Source organism: Eriocheir sinensis, chromosome 38, assembly GCF_024679095.1.
Source record: "Eriocheir sinensis breed Jianghai 21 chromosome 38, ASM2467909v1, whole genome shotgun sequence".
Lineage (NCBI taxonomy): Eukaryota > Metazoa > Arthropoda > Malacostraca > Decapoda > Varunidae > Eriocheir > Eriocheir sinensis.
The window spans coordinates 8,037,386-8,062,988 of record NC_066546.1 but is presented as its reverse complement, the minus strand read 5'-3'; the positions used below and the strand labels follow the sequence as shown (position 1 = coordinate 8,062,988).

General features: G+C 40.6%; 1 protein-coding gene across 11 annotated transcripts in view; it reads left to right on the top strand.

The window, feature by feature from the left end:
- LOC127008624 (SH3 and multiple ankyrin repeat domains protein 3-like) overlaps positions 1-25,603 on the top strand; it is a 137,329-nt gene that overhangs the window by 32,590 nt on the left and 79,136 nt on the right. For 9 of the 11 annotated variants that reach the window (XM_050880885.1, XM_050880897.1, XM_050880882.1 and 6 more), the window contains exon 2: positions 8,820-8,878. In XM_050880885.1, the coding sequence (XP_050736842.1) occupies positions 8,820-8,878 (59 nt within the window). Of the gene's footprint in view, positions 1-8,819; positions 8,879-8,984; positions 8,992-18,202; positions 18,221-18,566; positions 18,664-25,603 lie in introns of those variants that run through there. The other 2 variants (XM_050880891.1, XM_050880893.1) reach the window with 2 other exon arrangements.

Genomic DNA, 25,603 nt, shown 5'->3' with positions numbered 1-25,603 from the left:
TACTACTACTACTACTACTACTACTACTACTATACAACCACATCCGCCACCTCCACCTCTCTCTCTCTCCCTTCCTGCTTAAGCTTCGTGCCCATTCCCCCCATTCCTCCTCCTCCTCCTCCTCCTCCTGGACCCGTGCCAAGTCAGTCAGGCGGATAACGGGTTTCAGCATTGAGTCAGGAGTAGAGTCAGTGTTTTAGTCAGGTCTTTCCGGCGAGTCACGGAGAGAGAGAGAGAGAGAGAGAGAGAGTAGTTGTATGGACTGATAACTATAAAGTGCAATAAGTGTGGGTCTCTCTCTCTCTCTCTCTCTCTCTCTCTCTCTCTCTCTCTCTCTCTCTCTCTCTCTCTCTCTCTCTCTCTCTCACACACACACACACACACACACACTCATCTTTTTTACTCTATTCATCCGTCCCTCCTCCTCCTTCTCCTCCTCCTCCTCCTCCTCCGCCTCCCCCTCCTCTTCCTCCTCCTCCCCCTCCTCTTCCTCCTCTGACCTACAGCCACGAGCAAAATAAAATAACGAAGGACAGTGATTGTGGTAAATAAGTCTAATGATGTGTGTGTGTGTGTGTGTGTGTGTGTGTGTGTGTGTGTGTGTGTGTGTGTGTGTGTGTGTGTGTGTGTGTGTGTGTGCGCAGTTGCTCTCTCTAGTTTAATTTTAAGACGTAACATGTTTTTTTTTATCTCTTTCATTATGTTTACGAAATCATCAACACACACACACACACACACACACACACACACACACACACACACACACACACACACTCACAAATCACAACACACAAACACCTCCAAAACAAAACAAAACATCAAAACAACCTCAACACTACAACGCACACTCGGAACCCTTTCAAGAGGCGACATGAAGTATCTGATTCCATATGTTTTCTTCTTAAGCGGTTTCTTGGGTCCCGTTAGCGTCCCAACGTCTCCTAGCTCACCTGATAGCGCCTGTAGGGGAGATTCAGGTGGAGAAGGGAGGAGGAAGGGAGATTAAGAGTGGAGGGTGGGAGGGAGGAATGTAATAGAAGGTGGGACGGGAGGGAGGGGGATGGGTAGAAGGTAGAGTATGCCAGGAGAGAAAGATGAATGGAAGATAGAGAGAAGGTAGATAAATGGATGAGAGAGAGGGAAAGAAGAGTGAGGTAAAGTAAGGAAAGGTAGGCAGAGGACAGGCAAGTAGGAAGAGAAATAGGAAGGGAATGGAAGGGAAAGAAAAGGTAAATAAAAAAAATGAGAAAAAGAGAAAAAGAGAGTCACAGATTAAGGTAAGGAAAGGTAGGCATAGGTAGACAGTAGTGAAAGAGGAAGGGAAGAGAAAGAAGGTAGATGAGAGAGAGAGAGAGAGAGAGAGAGAGATTTAAGGTAAGGTAAGGAAAGGTAAGCAGTAATAGAAGAAGATGAGCTTAGGAAAGGAAGTGCAGTGCCATTGGAAAGCAAAGAGTGTGAATAAGCAGAAGAGATGATCAGGCAGAAGATAAAGAAGAAGAAGGGGGTTGGGGGGGGGGCGGTGAAGATGCTGGCAGGGTTAGGAAAGGGATGGACAAGGTAGCAGGGGGGGGGAAGGGAGGGAGGGAAGGACAGGTAGAGGACAGGTAGGGTCGTATATTTGGAAGGGACAGGTAAGGGAGGGTTACGGGAATTCTCAGGTGTTAGTGTGTGTGTGTGTGTGTGTGTGTGTGTGTGTGTGTGTGTGTGTGTGTGTGTGTGTGTGTGTGTGTGTGTGTGTGTTTATATGCGTTGGTCATCTCTTTTAGTCCTATTTTCTCTCTCTCTCTCTCTCTCTCTCTCTCTCTCTCTCTCTCTCTCTCTCTCTCTCTCTCTCTCTCTCTCTCTCTCTCTCTCTCTCTCTCTCTCTCTCTCTCTCTCTCGGGATGGGGAAAACCAGATAGGACGAAGGGAAACCAAAAGGAAAGGACGAAGATAGAAAAAAAGAGGAGGAGGAGGAGGAGGAAGAGGAGGAGGAGGAGGAGGAGGAGGAGGCTTTGATAATTACAGGTATTGCCTTAAAATTACCTTCATCATCTTTCTTATCATCTCCCTTGTCCTCCTCAGCCTCACCCCCACCCCCACCATCATCACCACCACCACCACCACCACCATTACCCTCATCACCACTATCTTCTGCATCATCGGTTTCCTTATAAGTCTCTCAGCCACCATTACCACCACCATCAACACCACCAACACCATCACCGCCAACACTTTGTACCACCACCACCACCACCACCATCATCAGCACCAACACCACTATTTGCATCAATCACCACCTCTCTTATGACCACCACCACACCACCACACCACCACAACCACCACCACTATCACCACCAACACCTCTCCTTTCTTTTCCTCATTCGCATTCCCCTCCCATCTTTTCCTCCTCCTCTTCTTCCTCTTTCTCCTACTGCCCTAATATCCTGTGCCTTTTACCTCCTCCTCCTCCTCTTCCTCCTCCTCCTCTTCTTGTTGACATTCCTACGCTGTCAATCACAACAACAACAACAACAACAACAACGACGACCACTATTTCAATGCAGTATCGTCCCTCCCTTCTCTCTCACTCCCTCCCTTCTCTCTCCCTCCCTCCCTCTCCGAGTAAGGGAGGGATGGAGGGGAGGGAGAAGGGAGGAAGGCTTCTCAAGGTCTCCTCTACCCAAACAAGGCTTCTCCACCCCTTCGTTCCCTCCACACTGCTCCACACCCTTCCGTATTACCTCCACACTCCCCTTCCACACCCTCTTCTCTGCATCCACTTCACACTTCACTCCTCCTGTTGTCTTTTATCCACTTGTCTCTCCACTTTCGTTTCTATCCCTTCTTCCACTCTCAATCCACTCCCTCTTCTCCATCTACTTCACTCATCCTTTTCTCTTCCATCCATCTGTCTCTCCACTTCCTCTTCTATCTCTTCTTATTCATCCCTTCTACTCATCCTCTCCACTCTTCTCTCTATCTCCCTTCCACATCTCTTCTTCCACATTCTTATCTTTATTTCTTCTTCATCTCCCTCTTTCCACTCTCCTTCACTCCCTTCTCTTATCAATGACTTGTTTCTCCCTATCTTCTCTCATTTTTCTTCCATCCCACATCTTCATCCCTTTCCTCTTCGCCATCATTACATAACTCGTATATCTTTTTGTTTTGTTTTTTTCCTTTCTTTCTCTGTTCTTTATCTTTCGTTCTCTTCTTCTTCTTCCTTTCTCTTATCTGCTCTCGTAGTTTCTAATATGCCTCTTCTTTCTCTCGTCTCTCTACTTTATATTCTCCATGGAACCCCTTTCTATTTTGCTTCCTCTTCCTTTTCCTCTTCTTTTTTTATCTTTTCTTTTCTTCTTTTTCTTCTTACTCTTTTTCTTCTTCGTTTTCTCCTCCTTTTCTTCTTTTTCGTTCTTTTTCGATTTCTTCTTCTACTTCTCCTTTATCTTTTTCTTCCTTCTTCTTCTTCTTCTCCTTCTCCTTCTCGTCCTAGTTCTTGTTCTTCTTCTCCTCTTTCTTCTTTTTCTTCTTCTTCTTCTTCTTCTTTTTCCATTCCGTTTCTTTCGTCTTCTTTTATCTTCGTTTTCTTTCATTCTTTCTCACCTTCATTTCCTTTCATCTTTACATTCCTCCCATTTTTTCAGTTTCCTCATCATCTTTCCCCAACCTTTTCCTCCCTCCAGTTCCCTCCCCTCCTCCTCCTCTTTCTTTTACACAAGTTTCCTCCCTATCAGCACTTTCCCTTGAAACAATTTCCTCCCTCTCTCCCTCCCTTTCTCTCCCTTGTTTCCTCACACTCCCTCCCTCCATCTACATAGAATTTCCCTTCACCTCTTCCATAATTGCTCCATCCACTCGCTTTTGCTACGTTCCCTCCCTTTCCCCCTCTTCCCTCTTCTTTACACCCTCTTCCTCTTTTTCTTTTTTCTTTTTCTTCCTCTTCCATTAACTGTGTACTCTCTTTCCTTCTCTTCTTTATCTTCTTTCTTTTTCTTTCCTTATTTTTCTTCCCTTTTCTTCGTCTACATCTTCCCTCACCTACCCTTCTGTTTTTTTTCCTCTTTTTCTTCCTCCTTTCAATTCTTGTTTATTCACTCCCTCTCTTCCTTTTCTTCCTTTCTTTCTGTTCTGTTCCTACGTCTTTCCTTAGTCCCCTTTCTCTTTTTTTTCTTTCTTCTTGTTTTTCTTCTTCCCATTTATTGTCTACTCCCTTTCCTCCCTTTCTTTCCTTTTCCCTTCTCTACAGCTCCCCTTTCTCTTGTTGCTACACCTTCCCTCCCTTTCCCTTTTTTTCTTCTTCCTAATCATCGTCCACTCTTCTCCCTTCCTCCCTTTCTCTTGTTTCAACATCTCCCTAATTCCCCTTTCTCTTTCTCTTCTCTTCTTTTCTTCCTTCTTTTTTTTCTCCCCCGTTCACTCCCCTTTCTCTCCTCGCCTCGTTTTCATACCACCCACTGTTTCCCTTTCTCCTCCTCTTCCTCCTCTTCCTCCTCTTCCTCCCACTCACTACCTTCCCTCCTTTCTCTTCTCTTATCTCCACACCTCCTCCTTCCTTCCTTCCTCTTCCTCTCTCTTTCACTCCTTTTTCTCCACCTCCCTCCCTTCCTTCCTTCCTTTTTCTCTCTCTTTCATTCTCAGCCACTCACTTCCATCTTCACACCTCCCTCTACTTCCATTTTTCCTTCTTTCTTCGTCCTCTCACTCCTTCCATCGTTTTCACACCTCCCTTACTTCCATTTCTCCTCCCCCTTTCTTCCTTTTCTTTCATGTCCACCAATCCCAGTCACTCATTTTTCTTCCTTTCCTTCCTTCCTTTTGCTCTTCACTCGCGTTACTTCTTCCCTTCCATCACCTCAATACCTTCTCCTTTTTCTCTTCCTCCTCGTTCTCTATTCCTCGTCGTCCATCATCTCCACACCTCCTTACATTTCACCTCCTCCACTGTTCCTCTTCCTCTTCCTTTCACTTCTTCCTCCATTTCGTCCTTCGCCTTCATTTGGCATTCTGAAAGGTTACGATTAGACAAGAAACTAATTGATCGTTATAGCGAAGAATTGAGCTGGAAAATAGATCATCATGTTTTATAGAGACACCTTCATTGTTTCCTTTTCATTAGCCCTTTTTTTTTTACTCTAGTGGTATATTTGTGACCTTTTTTTGTGGGTTATTGTTATTTTAATCTTGGGAATAGTAATGATAAGAGTAGCAGGTGATTGTCGTTTGTCTTTTGTTTTTTTGTTTTGTTTTATTGTTTTCTTGTCTTCGTTGTCATTGTTCTTTCAATTCCGTGGGTTTGACAAGCGCGTGTGACACCTGGAAGTGGGCCATCCAGGTGAGTGATGATTACAGGTGAGAGAGAGAGAGAGAGAGAGAGAGAGAGAGAGAGAGAGAGAGAGAGAGAGAGAATTAAAAAAAGAGAAAGAATAGAAATAACGAAAGAAAATGAAAGATAGACAGATGAAAAAGGAAAGAAAAAAGTAGAAATAACGAAAGAAAACAAAAGATACAAAGATAAAAGATAAAGAAGAAATATAAATAAAAAAGAAAAAATACAAAAAAGATAAAAAGAACAAAAAAATAGAAATAAACTAAGAAAAAAAAATGAGACGAAAAGAGAAAGAAAAAGTAGAAATAACGAAAGAAAATAAGAGAGAGAGAGAGAGAGAGAGAGAGAGAGCGTCTATTTACCTACCATGCAAGTCATTTTTCTTCTCGCGTGGAAAAAAGTTCCTTGCATTTATAATTTCAGCATCTATTGTTTCCGTAGCGACTGTCTTTTGTTCACTAGGGCATTGTTTTCTCCCATAAATCTCTCTCTCTCTCTCTCTCTCTCTCTCTCTCTCTCTCTCTCTCTCTCTCTCTCTCTCTCTCTCTCTCTTGAGAGAGAGAGAGAGAGAGAGAGAGAGAGAGAGTAAGGCCAAACTGAGCTAAATTAATTCCATTCACAAATTTGTCTCTTTTATTTCTAAGGTAAACATTCTCTTTTTGGTGATATTTCTTTGAGCTTCTTCTTCATCACCTTTTTCTTCTTCTTCTTGTTCTTCTTCTTCATCATCTTTTTCTTCTTGTTCTTGTTCTTCTTCTTCATCATCTTTTTCTTCTTCTTCATCGTCTTTTTTCTTCTTCTTGTTCTTCCTCTTCTTCATCATCTTTTTTCTTCTTTTACTTGTTCTTGTTCTTCTTCTTCATCTTTTTCTTCTTGTTCCTGTTCTTCTTCTTCTTTTTTTTTCTTTTTCTTGTTCTTCTTCTTCATCTTTTTCTTTTTCTTCTTGTTCTCCTTCTTCTTCATCATCTTGTTGTTCTTGTTCTTGTCCTTCTTCATATTCTTCATCTTCCTCTTTTCCTTCTTCTCCTCCTACCGTAACTTCCTCTCCCCCCCTCTCTCTCTCCTTTCCCCATTTCCATCCATTCTATCTCTCTCGTCCCCTCTTTCCACCAGCTTTTAGAGAGAGAGAGAGAGAGAGAGAGAGAGAGAGAGACAAACAGAGACAGGGACAGAGAGAGAAAGGGAGGACCGGAGAGTGGCTGAGACGTTATATTTGGGAGTCTTAGCGAAGAAGGATATACAAGGTTATGTTATCACAGCAATTGTCATTCTGAAGGCTGTCCGTGGGAGGAAGGGAGAGGAGGGTGGGAAGAAGGAAGGAGATGAAGAGGAAAGAGAAGGAAGAACAGATGGAGAGGAAGGAGGGAGGGAGGTAGAGATGAAGGGGAAAGAATAAGGGAAGAAGAAATGAGGAAGAGATGAAGGGATAAAAAGATGATGGGAAAGGAGGAGAGAGAGAGAGTTGGAGAGGGAGGAAGGAGAGATGAAGAGGGAAAAAGGGAGACAGGGGAGGAAGGATGAAGATGAATGAGGGAGGGGGAAGGAGAAATGGAAAGGAAGGAGAGAGGGAAGGAGGTAGGGAGAAAGGAAAGATGAAGGTGAAGGAGAAAGGGAATGAGAGAAGAAGATGCAGAGGAAGACTGAAGGAGAAAGGGAAGGGGATACGAAGATGGCAGAGGAAAGAGGGAGGAAGGAAGGAGAGATGGAGAGAAGGACAGCGGGAGGGAAGGGTAGATGAAGATGCAGAGGAAGAAGGAAGAGATGGAGAGGAGGAGGGACGAAAGAGGAGGAGGAAACGGGGAGTATCTTCAAGGTTATATTACTGGAAGTGAGAAAATTGTGGGAGGGAGAATTGGAGGGAAATACGCAAAGGAGTGGATGCGTGAGAGAGAGAGAGAGAGAGAGAGAGAAAGTAAACAAGACGTGACTTCCTCTTACAATGACCAGTCTCTCTCTCTCTCTCTCTCTCTCTCTCTCTCTCTCTCTCTCTCTCTCTCTCTCTCTCTCTCTCTCTCTCTCTCTCTCAAAATGTATTAAAGTCAATATACTATGCACATATTTATTCACTAATTACCTACTGCAACCCCATTTGGTGTACAACATACACCACCTACTTAACCCCCCTAAGATTGCAGCTCATAAAAATTGTAAGAATTATTACTAACAGCAACTATTTAGCACACACTAGTCCACTCTTCAAGGAAACCAAAATTTTAAAACTGGATGATATAACTAAACTGGAAATAGCTACACTCATGTACAAAAATAAGAACGAAATGCGTGACCTCCTCCTATCTCATGATTATAGTACCCGTCACCACGACAATCTAAGCTTTCCTATTCATCGTCTTTCAAAATTCCAACATTCAACTACTTATTTGGGTCCTGTAATTTGGAATTCTATCCCCACACAAATTCAAGAAGCTCCTTCCCTCAACACATTCAAAAGCCGATTAAAAACTAATATTATAATGACCTATTTACTTATGTATATGAATGGGTGTATGCGTGTATATGTGCGCATGTGTATGTGTGCGCATATGTATATGCGTATGCTTGTGTGTATGCATGTGTATGTGTGTATGAGTATACTATATATAGGTCTATGTGTGTGCATGCATGTATGTATGCACGCGTTTATTCTATGGTGTTATCTCGCATGCTCAATATAGGATTCTATTACTTTAACATTATGCAAAGTTATCATAATCTTTTCATCTTCACTACAATTATTATTAATATTGTCACAGCCATTAATTTTCAAATAAATTATATATTTTCTTGCCTAAAAAGCTATGCTTTAGTTGTACAGTTTAAAGCTCTGTCCATATATATATATATATATATATATATATATATATATATATATATATATATATATATATATATATATATATATCTATATATATATATAACTAATAGCTATAAATAAATGTTTCATAAGTTTCAAATCTCTCTCTCTCTCTCTCTCTCTCTCTCTCTCTCTCTCTCTCTCTCTCTCTCTCTCTCTCTCTCTCTCTCTCTCTCTCTCCAAGAACCAAAAACTAGCCCATTAAACATGACTTTACATTTTAATAGGTAATAATGATAAGAAATAATAATAATGATAATATGACAATTCACTTCATCACAAAGATCATAATAAAAAAACTGACATGTAAGAATTGAGAGAAAAAAGCTACATTTGTATTATTTCCTGTATCTTTCTTTGTGTATGTGTCACTTTCATTTTTAACCCTTTTGTAAACTTTGATAAATGATTGAAATGTTGTATCTTTATTTTTTTTCTTTACCTCTCTCCGTATTAGTGACATTTCGATTTTTTAACTCTTTTGTAGGCTTTGATAAATTATTAGAATGTTTTATCAATTTTTTTTTTTTTATTCCTTACTTTTCTATGTATGTCACCCTCTATATTTTTTTCCTTAACTTTCTCTCTGTGACACTTTCATTTTCTGCCCCTTTCTAAACTTTGATAAATTACTAATATTCTTTTCTTTTATTTCAGTACCGCCGGGCGTCATGTCCTCTCGCCTTCGAAGAGAACTCACCGCGGCGCCTCCTAAGGTAAGATAAAACATATATTACCCTTTTATTTCCTTGTTGCCAATTATCTGACATCTGTAACACCTTCTTATCGTAGTCCCCCTTTAAAATTACCTTGCATGGCGCCTCCTAAGGTAAGAAAAACAATTATTACTCCCTTATTTCCTTCTTACCAAGTGGCTGACGTGAGGAACTATAAACCAGATATCTATGACACCTTTTTACCGCGGTCCCCCTTTAAAAATACCTTGCACGGCGTCTTCTAAGGTAAGAAAAACAATTATTACTCCATTATTTCCTTCCTAACACTTGGCTGACGCGGGGAAACGCTTACACCTATATCTTTGACAGTTCCTTTTATCGTAGTTCCCCCTTTAAAAGTGCCTCGCAACCGGTCCACTTTCCCCCGTAAACTACCTGTCAATACCGTAAATTACCCCTGAGTGGCCGGAAATGTATGCACCTTTTGGGTACACACGAAGGAAAGGAAAATGAGGGAGTGAAAGCCTCGTTGATGTTCCCCCGACAAAGACTCGTTTTCTACTTTTTACGTCGCTTTTTACGGAGACTTCGATAAACAGTGGTCTCGAGATAAACATTGGGGTCGAGACTGTGGGCGAGTTTTTACGTCTAGCAGTGTATTTAAGAGGAAATTTGAGCTTTAGTGTCGATGATTTTCTTAGTATTTTCTGAAGTTTCTGGGACTTGAGACGTTGATTATTAGACCAAAGTGGAGGCAGGAAGGGAGACGCTTATAAATTGATACCCTCAGACGCTTCCCCTTCTCACATTATAACTATTCCAAAGGCAGAAAAGGAGATAAGTCAAGTTCTATAGTCCATTCCACAGCTAACCCAATGGGGGGAGGGGGGGGCAAAAACCTGTTGGATATCGAGCACTCAACACAGCTTCCATATTATACTAAAATTCCTTCATAATTGGTGTTGCTCGAGGAGGATTTGAGTGTAATGAGTGTTCTTTCAGGTTCACAGAACAGAAGGAGGGTCAAACAGCCACCAGGGTCATAAAACTACCCATGGAAATGCCCCAAACTCCTACGAAAGCGTTGTTAAATATGTATGTACTTGGGCACCGGAATGTTTAAGAAAATGAGCCTTAGATAAACATTGAACTATTGATAAACATTAGAGTCGGGATTTTTTTATGCTTTTTTTTTGTGGGGGGGGGGGGGGTTCTAGGGGTTAAGGTATTTATATTAAGAGCGACGAGGAGATTATGAAAGTAAGAGTATGAGAGAGAGAGAGAGAGAGAGAGAGAGAGAGAGAGAGAGACACTTCAGATAAACATTAGTCTCGAGAATGTGGGTGACTTTTTCTCATTTCCTTTTTTCTTATATTTGTGTTGAGACATTTATAATAGGAGCAGTGAGTAGGCTTGGGGGAGAGGAGGGGGGGAAAGGGTAGAAGGGTTGGTCATGCTCCGCGTCATAGTTCAAAGGTCGCCGCTAGAGGTCATGCGGCTCTGGTAAAGATCAACAATTCACTTCATCACACTTTGCAATCATTAAAAAAAAATATGTATGAGTAGAAGTTGAAAGATAAAACTGCATGGTATTATTTTTTTCTTCTTCATTAACTTTCTTTTGTATGACGCTTTTTTTTTTTTTTTTTTAGTCCCTTTTAAACTTTGATAAATTATTGTTCGTTGGTATAGGTGAAGGGCAGACAGGAGGGAGTTAGTTAAATGTTAAAAGGATGAAAGTAAAGATTATAATGATTAATCCGAATTCTAATGGGCAGAACATCACATAATTCAAATTCATACTAACAGGAAATTAGAATCATCCATAAAAATTTGAATTCTCGAAGGAAAGAAAAATAAAATACAAAAATAAAGTCTGAATTCTTGAGTGTAAAAAATCATAAAAAAAAAATACTTAAGGATTAACCGACTTTTATTGCATTACGTACGTTGTAAGTGAAAGTGTGTGTGTGTGTGTGTGTGTGTGTGTGTGTGTGTGTGTGTGTGTGTGTGACCCCGGCCCTTCCTAGCCCGCGGGTAAGTGCAAAGGAAAACAACATATAAAGACTATTATTACCATGATTTTCTTAACTACTCGACTTTCTCCTCACTCATGTCTTTTCCAAACGGTTCAAGGGAGGGGAGAGGAGGAAGAGGAGAATGGGGGGGAGGGGGAAGAAGGAAGGAGCAGTGTGATGAAGACAAGGGGGAAGGAGGAAAGGGAGGGAAGGGAGAAGAAGAGGAGTAGGAAGGGGAAGCAGTGTGTAGGAAGCATGGGGGGAAGGAGGAAAGGAGAGAAGAAAGAGTCGTGTGGGTTGGAGAGATTGAAGGAAGGAGGGAGAGACAGAGAAAGGGAAGGGAGAACAGTGTGGGGGAAGGATGAAGAGGAGGAGGACAGGAGGAATGATGGAAGGGAGAGATGAAGAGTAGGAGGGAGAGAGAGAGAGAAAAGGAGGAGGAGGAAGAGAAAGGGAGTGGGCGGATGAAGGGAGAAAAAAGTAGACAAAAAACAAGGCAAGAAAAGGAGAATAAGCAGGAAGAATGGACATACCAGAGAGAGAGAGAGAGAGAGAGTAATCTTTTATATCTTACTTATCGGTCTGTCAGTCAATCCGTCCATCAGTCATTTTTTTCACATTTATAAAAGCAGGCCGCGCGCGCACACACACACACACACACACACACACACACACACACACACACACACACACACACACACACACACACACACACACAATCAGTCAATCAAAATACTGCTAAATACAACTTCAATCTGTACATTTTAAACCCCGGAGGAAAAAAATAGTAACTTGTTTTTTTTTATATATATTTCAGAGTTTAGCATCACTGAGTTTATTTATTTGTTTATTTATTTATTTGTTATTTTTTCGTCCCTCCAAAATAGCTGATACCTACTGCTGATTTTACGCTGCGTCTGGTGATGTCATTTGCAGTATTTTTCCTTTGTTGCCTCAATAAAAAAAGACCCCTGGAAAAAAATATAAAAAAAGGATGCGTATAAGTGTGCGTGTCCGTGTCCGTGAGTGTGTGTGTGTGTGTGTGTGTGTGTGTGTGTGTGTGTGTGTGTGTGTGTGTGTGTGTGTGTGTGTACTCATGAATGTTAATACGACACGACAAAGGAGGAAAATTATAAAGAAATGCAATAATGAAACAAGAAGAGGAAGAAGGAGAGAAAAAGATGATACAGAGAGAGAGAGAGAGAGAGAGAGAGAGTGGGAAGCCGTCACTTAAGAGAGGAGGAAATGTGGTATCAGGGAAGTGTGTTATCCCGGTTCTCCTCCTCTTCCTCCTCCTCTTCTTCCTCCTCCTCCTCCTCCTCCTCCTCTTCCTTTCATCCTTCTTCAATGTTTTGCTCATTCCTCTCTTCACCTCATGTTGCCGGGTATCCTTTCTCCTCCTCCCCTCCTCCTCCTCCTCCTCCTCCTCCTCTCCTCTCCTCCTCTTTTTCACTCATCCATCCCCTCTTCCTCCTCCTCCTCCTTACTCATCTTTTTTGCTTATTTTTTTCTTTGTTGTTTTCCTTCTTTCTCTTCTTCATTTCTTCTTTTTTATTCTTCTTCTTTTTACTATTACTATTATTATTATTATTATTATTATTATTATTATTATTATTATTATTATTATTCCTTTTCTCATTTTTCTTTCTTTTTTTCTTCTTATTTTCTTTTTTTTCTCTTACTTCGTCTTATGTGCCTCCTCCCTTTCCTCTTCCTTTTCCTTTCTCTCTATCAAGGTCAGGGAGAGGAAGGAGGAGAAGGAGGAAATGAAAAGGAAGGAGAGAAAAGGATGTTAGAATCACTGGTAATTGGCTTTCTTCCTCCTCCTTCCTCCTCCCCCCCTCTCTCTCTCTCTCTCTCTCTCTCTCTCTCTCTCTCTCTCTCTGGCGTGTACTTGAAGGGGAAGGGGAAGTAGATGTAGTTTTATTTGCTACATGTGAGAGAGAGAGAGAGAGAGAGAGAGAGCAGGTGCCAAGCTGTGACATACTACAGAGCCAGTGATTCAATACCCAGCTGTAGTGCCAATCAGTGTTGCCAACGTTTCGTACAGCGCCAAGGCATTGTTACCAAAGTCTTGTCTGGGCGGAGTGTAGTAGTAAGCCTGCAATGTTACCAACGCCTCTGTTCTGGGCCACCTTAATTCTGCTAAGTTTCCTCCTTTTTTTTTTTTTTGGTTATTGTTGTGTGTGTGTGTGTGTGTGTGTGTGTGTGTGTGTGTGTGTGTGTGTGTGTGTGTGTGTGTGTGTCAAATTATCTCCACATTTTTTTTTATTTGTAACTAGAAATTCAACTTTTATTCTTTCATATATTTTTCTTTTGTTTTATTTTATTTCCTTTTGCTTCTTTTGATTTGGTTTTATTTCTTCTATTTTATTTTACTTATTTATTTATTTGTTTTATTTTTATTTAGTTGTATTATATTTTGCTTTTATTTACTATTTTATTTCTGTGCAAGGTCAAGAAATATGAACGTTAATTTCAGTGAGTGGCAACGTTTCTGAGTACGTTTTTTTTATTTATTTTTATAGCCGAACGTTTGTCATTTTTTTTTAATTATTTTTCTCTTCACGATGACAGCTGAGGAATTAAAAAAAATGCCTCGTAGTAGTAGTAGTAGCAGCAGCAGCAGAGCCAGTAATAGCGGCGGTAATAATAGAAGAGGCTGTTGTAGTTATGGTAATCATCATTAAGTCATCTTGGTGTTAAATATTAATTAATACACATTGACATTATTCGTCATAGCGTAGCCAAATAACCTTATAGCTTAGCACGTTATGGAAGATATGGTCGGTTGGTTGACTTGCTAACTGACTGACTGACTGACTGAATGGCTGGGGGGCGGACTTGCTAACGGACTAGGAGACTGATTGATTGGCTGACTAACTGACGGATTGAATTACTGAGAGGCGGGCTGGGTGACTGGCTGGCTGGTTAACTGACTGACTGACTGACTGATTAAATGACTGGTTGCATGACTGTGTTTTTCTATTTCACTTTTTATTATTTTCATCTAGCTGTATGCCTGCCTATCTTTCTGTCTGTCTCTCTGTCTTCCTGTCTGTCTGGTTCTCTTTCTCAGTCTGTCTGGTTCTCTGTGTCTGTGTCTGTCTGTCTTGGAGGTAGCAGCGGCGGTGGGGGAAGGTAATTATTTAGGCATTGATGGCGGCTGGAATTTTTGTGTCTTGTCGGTGATGGCGCTGAGAATGGGCCGGCGAATGAGGCGGCTGTTGTTGTTGTTGGTGGTGGTGGTGGTGGTGGTGTTTTCTCCTTTCAAGTATTTTTTCTTCATCTCCTTGTTCATTTTCTTCTTGTTCTTGTTATCATTCTGTTGTCATGTTCTTCTTCTTCATCATCTTGTTCTTCTCGTTCTTGTTTCTGTTATTATTCTGTTGTCTTGTTCTTGTCTTCTTCTCCTTCTCCTTCTTCTCCTTTTTCTTCTTCTTCTTCCCACTCCTCCTCCTACTCCACCACCACCACCTCCTCCTCCTCCTCCTCTCCTCACATTACCTTACACCAATCACCAACATCACGAACACCACCACCACCACCATCACCCCCTCGGCATTCTTCCCTTTAGTGCCATCCACCAATACCAAGCTGGCATTACTTGGCACTCGTGTTACTATTGGCCGGGCCGCGTGGCATTCCGCTTATCAGTGCCGCTTTAAGAGGAGGGTCGATGGCTGGGGGGGGAGGGGGAAGAGGGGGAGCAAAAGGGGGGTGGAATGTATGGGAAGAAGGGGAAGGGGAAAGGAAATGAAAGAGGAAAGGGACAGAAGCTTGGGAAGGGAAGGGTTGAATATGAGGTTTGGTAGTGAGGAGGAGGAAGAGGAGGAGGAGGAGGAGGAGGAGGAGGAGGATTATCTGCATAGGAAGTGGATAGAGAAGGGGAAAGGAAGGGGAGAGCAAGAGGAAAAGTTTGCTGGAAAGAGGAGAAGGACGTGGGAAAGAAGAGGAGGAGGAGGAGGAGGAGTAGGCAAGGGGAGAAGAAGACTTATCTGAGGGTGAAGAAAGCGAGAGAGGGGAGTGGAGAGAAGCTTGAAAATTGAATTGTCTTAAACCACAAGCAAGGAAGAGAGGAGCAAGAAATAACTAAAACCAAAACAACAAGAAAAATACAAATAACAATAACAATAATAATAATAGAAATGATAGTAATAGTAATAATTAGGAAGAAGAAGAAGGAGAAGAGAAACCAACCCATGCACAAAAATAAGTGGTTAGAAAATGTAACGAATGAGTACTGAAAAAATATATTGCTAATTAGGAAAAAAATATGCAGGTGGCAGGTGAGGCTTTGACAGGTGACCGTGTAATTAAGAGGCGGAGGGGGATTAAGGGGTGGATGTCGCGCCACCTGTTTAATTGCCGTCAAGACCCCATAAATTACTCACCTGAATGCTACAGACGCTACAAATTACTTAACTGAGTCTTATAATTGAAGCTCGCTTTATCGGAAGGGAGAAAATTACTTCATGAATATTTTGCGAACTGATTCATCTGTATGTTTTTTTTTTTCCTTTTTGATAAGAGTACAAATATAAAAAAAAGTAAAAAAATGAATAAATGAATATCGTAATGAAATCGCCTTAGCAGAAATTAAAAAAATAAATAAATATACTTACATACTGACACGCAGATAAAACAAACATTTATATTATGCTGTATTTAGTATAAGTCCAGTATATGCGAAAGTAAGAAATGTTTTAAAGGATGAAATGCAATAACAGTGACATATTTACCGCGACGTAAAAAGAGAGAAAAAAATGTTGAGGATAAAAATTTATTAAGTCAAGGAAGATGTTGATAGACTAATGTTAAATAAATAATGGGAAACTTACCACGACGCAACTGATGAATAAATGAATAATCTAAAGTTCACAGTGATAGAAAAAAAGTCAAGGTGTTGTATAGATAAGTACAGTAAATACGAAGGCCAGAAAAATGCTGAAGAATAATGAGATGAAAATGAAAGCTCAAGTTGACCTAAAAAAATGAAATACAGATTAAAAAGAAAAAAAATACGGTGCAATACATGTTAATTAAGACAGGGAAGACAGATTAATTAATAAGGTGAAATATCGAAAATACCAAAATATGACAGGTAAAACATAATAAGGTGTAAATAAATAAATACTGTAAACATTGAAATAAAAAAAGCCAGGTAAGACAGATTAATTAACAAGGTGAAATGCAGAAAATACAAAAATATGACAGGTAGGCAAAATGAGGTCTTAAATAAATACAGTAAACATAAAAAAGAGCCAGGTAAGACAGATTAGTTAATGTGGTGAAATACAGACAATACCAAAATATGACAGGTAGGCAAAATGAGGTGTTAAATAAATACAATAAACATAAAAAAGAGCCAGGTAAAACAGATTAATTAACAAGGTGAAATGCAGAAAATACAAAAATATGACAGGTAGACAAAATAGGGTGCTAAATAAATACTGTAAACATCAAAATGAAAAAAGCATGGCAAGACATATTAATTAATGTCGTGAAATGTAAAATAAGGTGTTCAATATATACAGTAAACATCAAAATAAAACAGATAAGACAGAATATAAGTGTTGAGATAAGGTACAGTTGGGTGCATACGCCATAGCTGCGCGTGGCTGCTGTGCTCACCTCCGTCGCATTGTCCCTGTAAATAAACAAATAACAAAGTAAAAACCCAAACGAGACAGATAAGACGGATTAAGGCGATGAATAAATGAAGGCAGTAAACAACATCAGGGTGACAGTAAAAAAAAAAAAAAGATGAAAGCATAAACGCGAAAGAGAAGTGGCCGGGTTAACGCGACGAGGAACAAGATAATCGTTGCAATGTGAGCGAAGAATTATGGAAATGCTGGTGTTCTTGTTCACGGGGAATGGCGCGGCGCTACGACCCGTCACGCCTCTCACAATGCTTGGCTCCGGTGTCAAAAAGTTTGGCGTGTGACATTTTCCTTCCGTGCCATCAAAGACAAAAGGTGTAATTTCGTTATTCATGTTATTCATCTTCATTTTTTTTTCTCGTATTTATGTCAGCATTAATTAGGAAGACGTCCATTGTTCTTTTTTTTTATCATACGAAGTCGTTTTCTGTTTGTTTTTTTGTATATTTTGTTTTTTTCTTTTTCCTTTTCCTTTTTTTCTTTCTTTCAATCTTTATTTATCTTTTTTATTTGTTTGTTTTATTCTTTCTTTTTCTTTCCTTTTCCTTTTTTTCTTTATTTCAATCTTTATTTCTCATTTTCATTCATTCTTTCTTTATTTTTCCTTCTCTCTCTCTCTCTCTCTCTCTCTCTCTCTCTCTCTCTCTCTCTCTCTCTCTCTCTCTCTCTCAAGTTGTGGGGGAAACTTGCCTCTGTTTGTAGGGAAGGAAGGAAGGGAGCGAGGGAGGGAGGGAGGGAGGGAGGGAGGGAGGGGAGGGGAAGGAGGGAAGAAGTCTGGAAGGAAAGGAAAAAACGTGCCTTATTAATATTGTTGTTGTTGTTGTTGTTGTTGTTGTTGTTGTTGTTGTTGCAGCGAAAATCATTACTCTCTTTTTCTTGCTCTTGTTCTTATTCATGTCCTTCTTCTTCTTGTTATTATTATTATTATTATTATTATTATTATTATTATTATTATTATTATTATTATTATTATTATTATTATTATTATTATTATTATTATTATTATTATTATCACTTTCTACTACTACTACTACTTCTCCCATCACCACCAGGGGCACCACGATCATAACATCGCTTCGTTATCATCACCATCATCATAACTGCTATAATTATCACCTACACCATCAACACTATTATTATCATCACCATCATCACCATCATTGCCAGACCAACGCCACCGCCTCCGTCAGCAGTAATCAGTGTTGCCAATAGAAGCACCACACCGGCATACTCAGACAGGGCGCAGACGACGATAAAGAGGAGGAATAGGAGGAGGAGGAGGAAGGAGGAAAAAAAATCAACCAGGCATCCATGTCCGTCAGTGCCAAAATGCCGTCGTTGGCACTACTGCGGCGAGGGCCAGCTTGTGTGTGTGTGCGACTGCGCTGACAACACTGCCCGTGACATTGAGTATTAATTTCGCGTTCATCACAATCCCTTACTTCCAACCCTCGACAGGAACACGGGATATAAGCACGGATAATAACACCTAATTAGTCATATCCAGGTAAAGGTAGGTGTCGGGTTAGCGTGCATAGGCCAGGTGTAAGGTTTTTTGGCAGGTGTTTAAGTTCACGGTGGCGAGGTAAGGCTCTCCCAGTACCGCCAGAAGTGTCCTAACCATCATCGGGGACGGACGTGCGCGCCCCCGCTCCCGCCTCCCCTCTGCTGAAAGAAACGGAGAAAAAGAGCGAGAGGTACATAAGATATTGATGAAAATGCTCTCCCTGTGTCGGGTGGAAGTGAGAGATAGAGAGAGGGAGCGAGATGAAGTGCTTTAGTGCCGAATCGATACGCGTGTGGTAGCAGTGAATTTGGTGCTATTACTACTGCTACTACTGCTACTATTACTACTACTATTACTACTACTATTGCTGCTACTTCATATTCCTCACTCATTCCAGAAAAAAAAATAGCAGGAAATACCCAATAGAAATATCACACACAAAATAAAAAGGAGGAAAATTTGTAATACATATTTTAATTTTCGTCTTTCCGATGAAAATAATGATGATGATGATGGTGGTGGTGATGATGGTGCAGGCGAAGTGAGCGAAGCGGTTTTTGTAGATTTCGACCCTTGAGTCTGTGGATTACGATGGATTTGGCTGACCGTCGCGGCTGTTGAAGGTGTAAGCAGGTGAGGACATTTACCTTTTCATTGCTCTCCGTTTTTTTTTTTTTGACCTTCCCCTTTAATATTTTCCTTCCTTCATTCATTCTGTCTTTCATATTTCCTTTACTCTTTACTTTTTCGAATTATCTCCATCAATCAGTCGCTTTTTTTCATCCCTTCATTCTTTCTTGTCATCTTTCCTTCATTTCCTTCATTCATTCATTCTGTCTAATATTTCCTTTATTCTTTACTTTTCCTATTTTTTTGCATCAGTCAGTCGCTTTTGTTCATCCCTTCATTCTTTCTTGTCATCTTTCTCTCTTTTCCTTCCTTCATTCATTCTGTCTTTAATATTTCCTTTATTTTTTTTTTCTATTTTTTCGCATCAGTCATTCGCTTTTTTTCATTCCTTCATTCTTTCTTGTCTCCTTTCTCTGTTTTCCTTCGTCATTCATTCAGTCTTTTATAATATTTCTTTGACTCTCCTTTTTCTTCTTTTCTGCATTACTCAATCGGTCTGTTTTCATTTCATTTCTTTATTTCTTCTTTCCTTCTCTCATTCATTTGGTCTTTTGTATATTTCCTTCACTCTTTTCTTGTCCTTATTTTCTCTTATCACCCAATCGGTCTTGTTTTTCTTTCTCTTTCCTTCCTTCTTTCTTGTCTTACCTTTCTCGTTTCTATTTAATTCCTCCATCTCTCTCTCCATCTCTCTTCGTTCTTTTCTTCCTTCTTTCCTTACCTTTCTCTTTATTTTCTCCTTAGTCTTTTATTCAGTCTTCAGTATTTCCTTTTCGTTATTCTCATTTCTCTATTCCTCGCATTTTTCATTCTGTTCGTTATTCCCTTCCTTCCTTCCTTCCTTCTTTATTTTCTTACCTTTCTTATTTGTTTATTTCCTTCATCACTTCTACGGTCAAATTTCTTTTCTTCATTCTCTTTTTTCTCTTACTTTTCTCGTTTCATTAATTACTGGATCACATATTTTTTTCTTTCTGTTATTCATTTTCTTTGATTTTTTACTTTTTTTCTTCATCATTCATTTGGTCGTCAGTGATTTCTTTTATGCCTTTTATTTCTTTCGTCCTTTCATATTTCATTCTCTTCGTTGTTTCTCTCATTCATTCTTTCCCTTGCCTTCTCCTACGGTCTTCTTTCTATTCTTCCCTCATTTATAATTTTTGATCTTTCTTTTCTCTTCATTCTTTCATTTGCTCTCTTTCATTTTACCTTTTTTCCTTTATCATTCATGCGATCTTCAATATTTCCTTCGCTCCCTTCGTTTCCTTATGACTTGCATCCTCCATTTTCTTCTTTCTTTTCTTTATTTATTTTCTTACTGTTCTCGTTACTATATTCTTTGTATCATTCATTCGGTCTTCGATATCCCCTTCCTCTCTTCGTTTCCTTATTTCCTACATCACTGAATCTATCCTTTATTTTTCCTTTTTATTTTCTTATCTTTCTCGTCACATTTTATTTCCTACATCACTAAATCTATCCTTTATTTCCCTCTTTATTAACATTTTATTTCCTACATCACTGAATCTATCCTTTCTTTTCCTCTTTCTCTTCTTATCTTTCCCTCATTTGCTCTTCCTTGTTCACCTTCATTTTTTTCTATTCCTTCTTTCCCCGCTTCTTTATTCCCGGTATCACTCATTCCCACTTCGTTCTTTCCCTCATTCTCTCTCCCTGTCACCTCTGTCTCTCGTTCTTCTCCTATACCATTGTTTCTGTTATTTTCTTTCCTCTTCCTCTACTATTTCTCTTCTTTTCTGTGGCATTCTCCCCTGCAGCATTTTTCCTCTTTTTCTCCCTCCTTCATTTCCTTCATTCTTTTCGCTCTTTTCCGCATATTGTCTTGTGCATAATTGATCGGGGTGGTTGCCTCGAGTCTCTCTCTCTCTCTCTCTCTCTCTCTCTCTCTCTCTCTCTCTCTCTGATGAAATTGATTTTTTTGTTTTTATCTATTTTTATTGTTGTTGTTGTTGTTGTTGTTGTTGTTGTTCTTCTTCTTCTTCTTCTTTATTTTTACTATTATTATCTTTTTCCTTGTTGTATATGGCTTTATTTTTTTTCTGCATATTATATTGTCTGGGTTTTTCTTCTTTTACTCTTCCTCCTCCTCCTCCTCCTCCTCTTCCTCTTCCTCCTCCGCATCATCCTTATCCTCCTCCGCCTCCAGGCCTCCCCCACGCTCAGCATTCAAAATATTTTATGTATACACTTTCCCGAAATATATATTTTTGTATTTCCTTCCTTTTCCGAAATATTTGTTATGGATTCTAGAAACTGTGTGTGCGTGCGTGTGTGTGTGTGTGTGTGTATGTATGTATGTATGTGTGTGTGTGTGTGTGTGTGTGTGTGTGAATATATAGACACAACAGCCCTGCCCGTACACACACACACACACACACACACGCCTTACGTCAGCTGATTAATGAGCTGATTGGTTGACGTCACCTTTTCTTTTGTTTCCAAGAGTGTAAAAATATTTCGAATGAGAGAGAGAGAGAGAGAGAGAGAGAGAGAGAGAGAGAGAGAGAGTTTTTGTACACATCCTTAACTAGCTTAACTAATTAGAACTTGACGGACTATATCACACACACACACACACACACACACACACACACACACACACACACACACACACACACACACGCGAAAAACAAACACACACATGCACAGACACTAAGTGGAACCTTCCTGTTAGCCCTTATCAATACTTCCTCTCTCTCTCTCTCTCTCTCTCTCTCTCTCTCTCTCTCTCTCTCTCTCTCTCTCTCTCTCTCTCTCTCTCTCTCTCTCTCTCTCTCTCTCTCTCTCTCTCTCTCTCTCTCAAGTGACTAACGTTCCGGCTGATAACATTTTTTCCTTTCTTCCCTCGGTTACAAGGAGCTGATAGGCTGATTAAGATGAGGCCTCGTGATTGGTGGAGGAGAGGAGGAGTAGCGGGCATTGATTGGCGGAGAGAGAGAGAGAGAGAGAGAGAGAGAGAGAGAGAGAGAGAGAGAGAGAGAGAGAGAGAGAGAGAGAGTCCCCAGGTTAAGATGAGAAGGAAGCGGGTGTTGTCCTTTGTTGACAGTCGTCGGACCGTCTCGGATTAGGGACATTTTTTTTTAGTCCTGTTTTTTGTGTCTTACCTGGCGTGTGTGTGTGTGTGTGTGTGTGTGTGTGTGTGTGTGTGTGCTTGGGGGCTTTAGTTTTTTTCTTTTCTTATTTTTGTGAGGTTCCAGACTTTTTTTATTTGTTATTTTTCTTGTTTTGGTGTTTCTTTTTTTGTGGTTCCTAGACTGTTTTTTTTATTTTTTGTATTTGGTTACCGTTTTTTTCTTTGTTTTTTTTTCTGTTTTGGGGGGAGTTGAGTTTTATCTACAAGTTTATTTTTCATTTTTCCGTTTATTTTTTATTTTTAGTTTTAGTGTTTGTTTGCGAGTGCTCAGTTTTTCGGCTCCTTTTTTTGTTTGCTTTTTCTCTTTTTTCGGGCACTTTTTTGGGTCCCGGATGTTTCCAATTGATTTTTTGTCCATTTTTCGTAACAAAGTTTGGCGTGTCATTTCATTTGTCTTTTTGTCTTTTTATTGTTTTTTCCTCTGTACATCACAAAATTTTTCCCCTCTTTTTGCTTGAGCTCAACCTGTGTGTGTGTGTGTGTGTGTGTGTGTGACCTTTGACCGCCTGTGCGCACACTTTAAACCTGCCAGTGTTTACAGAGGGACATACCAAGCACACACACACACACACACACACACACACACACACACACACACACTGGCATGCACTATACAGATCTAGTACATTCTCTTCCTCCTCCTCCTCTTCCTCCTCCGCCTCCTCCTCCTCCCCTTCCTCCTGCTTCCTCCTCTTGCATCTCTTCCTTTACCATCTGATCTTCCTCCTCCTCTTCCTCTTCCACCACCACTTTCATCTCCTCCTCCAACACCCCATCTCCTAAATCTCCCTTACCTCCTCCTCCTCCTCCTCCTCCTTCATTTCCTCCTCCTTCCGTAGGCCTTGTTCCCCTTAGAAGCAATTAAAGGAAAACTGGTGGTAGGGAGGAGGGGGCAGGAGGAGAAGACGAAGGAGGAGGAGGGGAGGTAAAGTGGAGATAAGCTTGGATAGGAGTGATGGAGGAGAGTGAAGGAGAGTGGAGGAGAGTAATGTTTTTGTCCGTGAATGGTGGTGGTGGTGATGATGATGATGGTGATAGTGAAGGTGATGATGGAGGTAGATTTTTTTTTTTTTTTTGGTGGTGGTGATGGTGATGATAATAGTCTTAGTAGTGGTAATTAATGTGCTTCTCTGGGTGACAGTAGTATTAATAGCTTTGGTAATAACAGTGGTGGATATGGTGATGAAAATGGTGATGGCGATGGATGGTGAACATGGCAGTGGTCGAAATGGTGAAGTTGACATTGATCGTAGAAGTGTGATGATGATGGTGAAACTGAAGAGGAAAAGGCAGAGCAATGATAAGGAAGATGATAATGATGATGGTGATGACTAGTTTTGGTGATGATGGTGATGGTGATGATAGTGAAGATGAAGAGTACAAAGCAATGACAAGGAAGATGATAGCGATAAGGATGATGACTAGGTTTGGTGATGAGAAAGTGGTGATGATGGTGATGATGATGAAGAGTACAAAGTAATGACAAGGAAGACTACTGTGATGAGTCTTGGTGATGAGAAACTGGTGGTGATGATAGTGGTGGTAATAGTAAATGTATGTTCTTAGGAATCGTAAATGTTAAAAATGGTGATGAAACTAATGGCGGTGTCGTGTTGGTGGTGTTACGAGTGGTGTTAATTATACGAGTGGTGGTGGTGGTGGTGGTTAGGGTCTTACGAATTGGTGTTGAGGGGCGTGGATGTTGTTGTTGTCACTGGTGTTGTTGTTGGTGGTGATGGTGGTGGTTGTGGTGGAGGATATGGTGTTGTTGTTGTTGTTGGTGGTGGTGGTGTTGATGTTGTTGTGGGTGGTGGTGGTGATGGTGGTGGTGGTGGTGGTGGTGTTTTGGTCGTGTTTCTGCCTCTCTGTCGTGGACCATATGACCCAATCGATTCAAGAGAGAGAGAGAGATGGGGAAGGGGCAGCTTTATTGTGATGAAAAAAATCTTCAGGACATTCATGATAAAAAATGAGAAGAGGAAGAACATTATAAATAAAAGGAGGAGGAGGAGGAGGAGGAGAAGGAGATAAATGGTATATATGTTATGATTCTAGCCCATGTTTGTGTATGAAATGTCTCTCTCTCTCTCTCTCTCTCTCTCTCTCTCTCTCTCTCTCTCTCTCTCTCTCTCTCTCTCTCTCTCTCTCTCTCTCTCTCTCTCTCTCTCTCTCTCTCTCTCTCTCTCTCTCTCTCTCTTTCACTTCAGCTTTCGTAAAGGTTAATGAGAGAAACACATTAACAAGGGTTTAGTTACACTCTAGAAACGAAGAGGTGAAGCTATCTTTCTTTTCTCATCTACATCTTTCTTCTCTCTCTCTCTCTCTCTCTCTCTCTCTCTCTCTCTCTCTCTCTCTCTCTCTCTCTCTCTCTGTCTCTCTCTCTCTCTCTCTCTCTCTCTCTCTCTCTCTCTCTCTCTGTGTGTGTGTGTGTGTGTTTAAGTACTGTATATTGAGAGAGAGAGAAGGATGACTTTACACGGTCTGTCTAAATTAATCTCCTTCTTCTCTTGTTTTTATTAGTATATATTTGGTTATCTCCTCTAATTCCTCCTCCTCCTCCTCCTCCTCCTCCTCCTCCTCCTCTTGTTATTCTGCTTTATTGTTGTAATTGGTTTTGTTATTATTATTTTTCTTATTGTTTCTCCTTTTTCTTCCTCTTCCTCTCTCCTCCTCTTCCCTCTCTGCTCCTCCTCCTCCTCCTCTTCATCCAGCATCTCGTCGTCATCTTGCTGCCTCTCCACCCAATTGTCTCTCTCTCTCTCTCTCTCTCTCTCTCTCTCTCTCTCTCTCTCTCTCTCTCTCTCTCTCTCTCTCTCTCTCTCTCTCTCTCTCTCTCTCTCTCTCTCTCTCTCTCTCTCTCTCGCAGACAGTACGTATATCACAATGAATTACAACAACAGTCATTTCTACTACTATTACTACTGTCACTACTACTACTACTACTACTACTACTACTACTACTACTACTACTACTACTGCTGCTAGACACTACGGATGCTGTGGCTACCAAACTAAGTCGGGGGGGCGGAAGGAGAAGGAGGAGGAGGAGGAGGAGGAGGACCAGAGGGAGGCTCTTGCTATTGATCTCCACCCCAGCTCTCTCTCTCTCTCTCTCTCTCTCTCTCTCTCTCTCTCTCTCTCTCTCTCTCTCTCTCTCTCTCTCTCTCTCTCTCTCTCTCTCTCTCTCTCTCATTCGCAAAAAAAAAAAGAGGGAGGGAGAAAGCTCAAGTTTCCTCTTCTCTCCCTCTCTACCTGTTTCCCCCTTTCTTCTCTCCCTCCTTCTTCCTCCTCCTCTTCTTCCCTACCTCCTCCTCCTCCTCCTCCTCCTCCTCTCCCCTTGCAGTCTGAGGCGTTACTGGAGACGTTTTTTTGGTTGATGTTGTTGCTTCACATGTTTTCATCTTCTGTCTTGAGCGTGTGTGTGTGTGTGTGTGTGTGTGTGTTGAGCGCTATTCCGAGATAAAAATAAAAGGTAAATTACAGGGTTATTTTTTTTTATTAATAGCAGTTTTAGAATCATTATTGTCGATAGTAGTTGCAGTAGCTTTAGGAGAGGAAGGGGATGATGATGATGATGATGATGATGATGATGATGATGTGGAGGAGGAGGAAGAGGAGGAGGGGAAGGTGTAGGCGAATAAGAAGGAAAGAGGATGAAGGACGAAAAAAAGAAAAGAGGAAGATGAAAACGAAGAAAAGAGGAAGAAAAAGGATGAAAAAAAAGTAAATAATGAGGCGGAAGAAGAAAGACAGATTAAGAGAAGTAAGAAAAGGTGGAGGAGGAGGAGA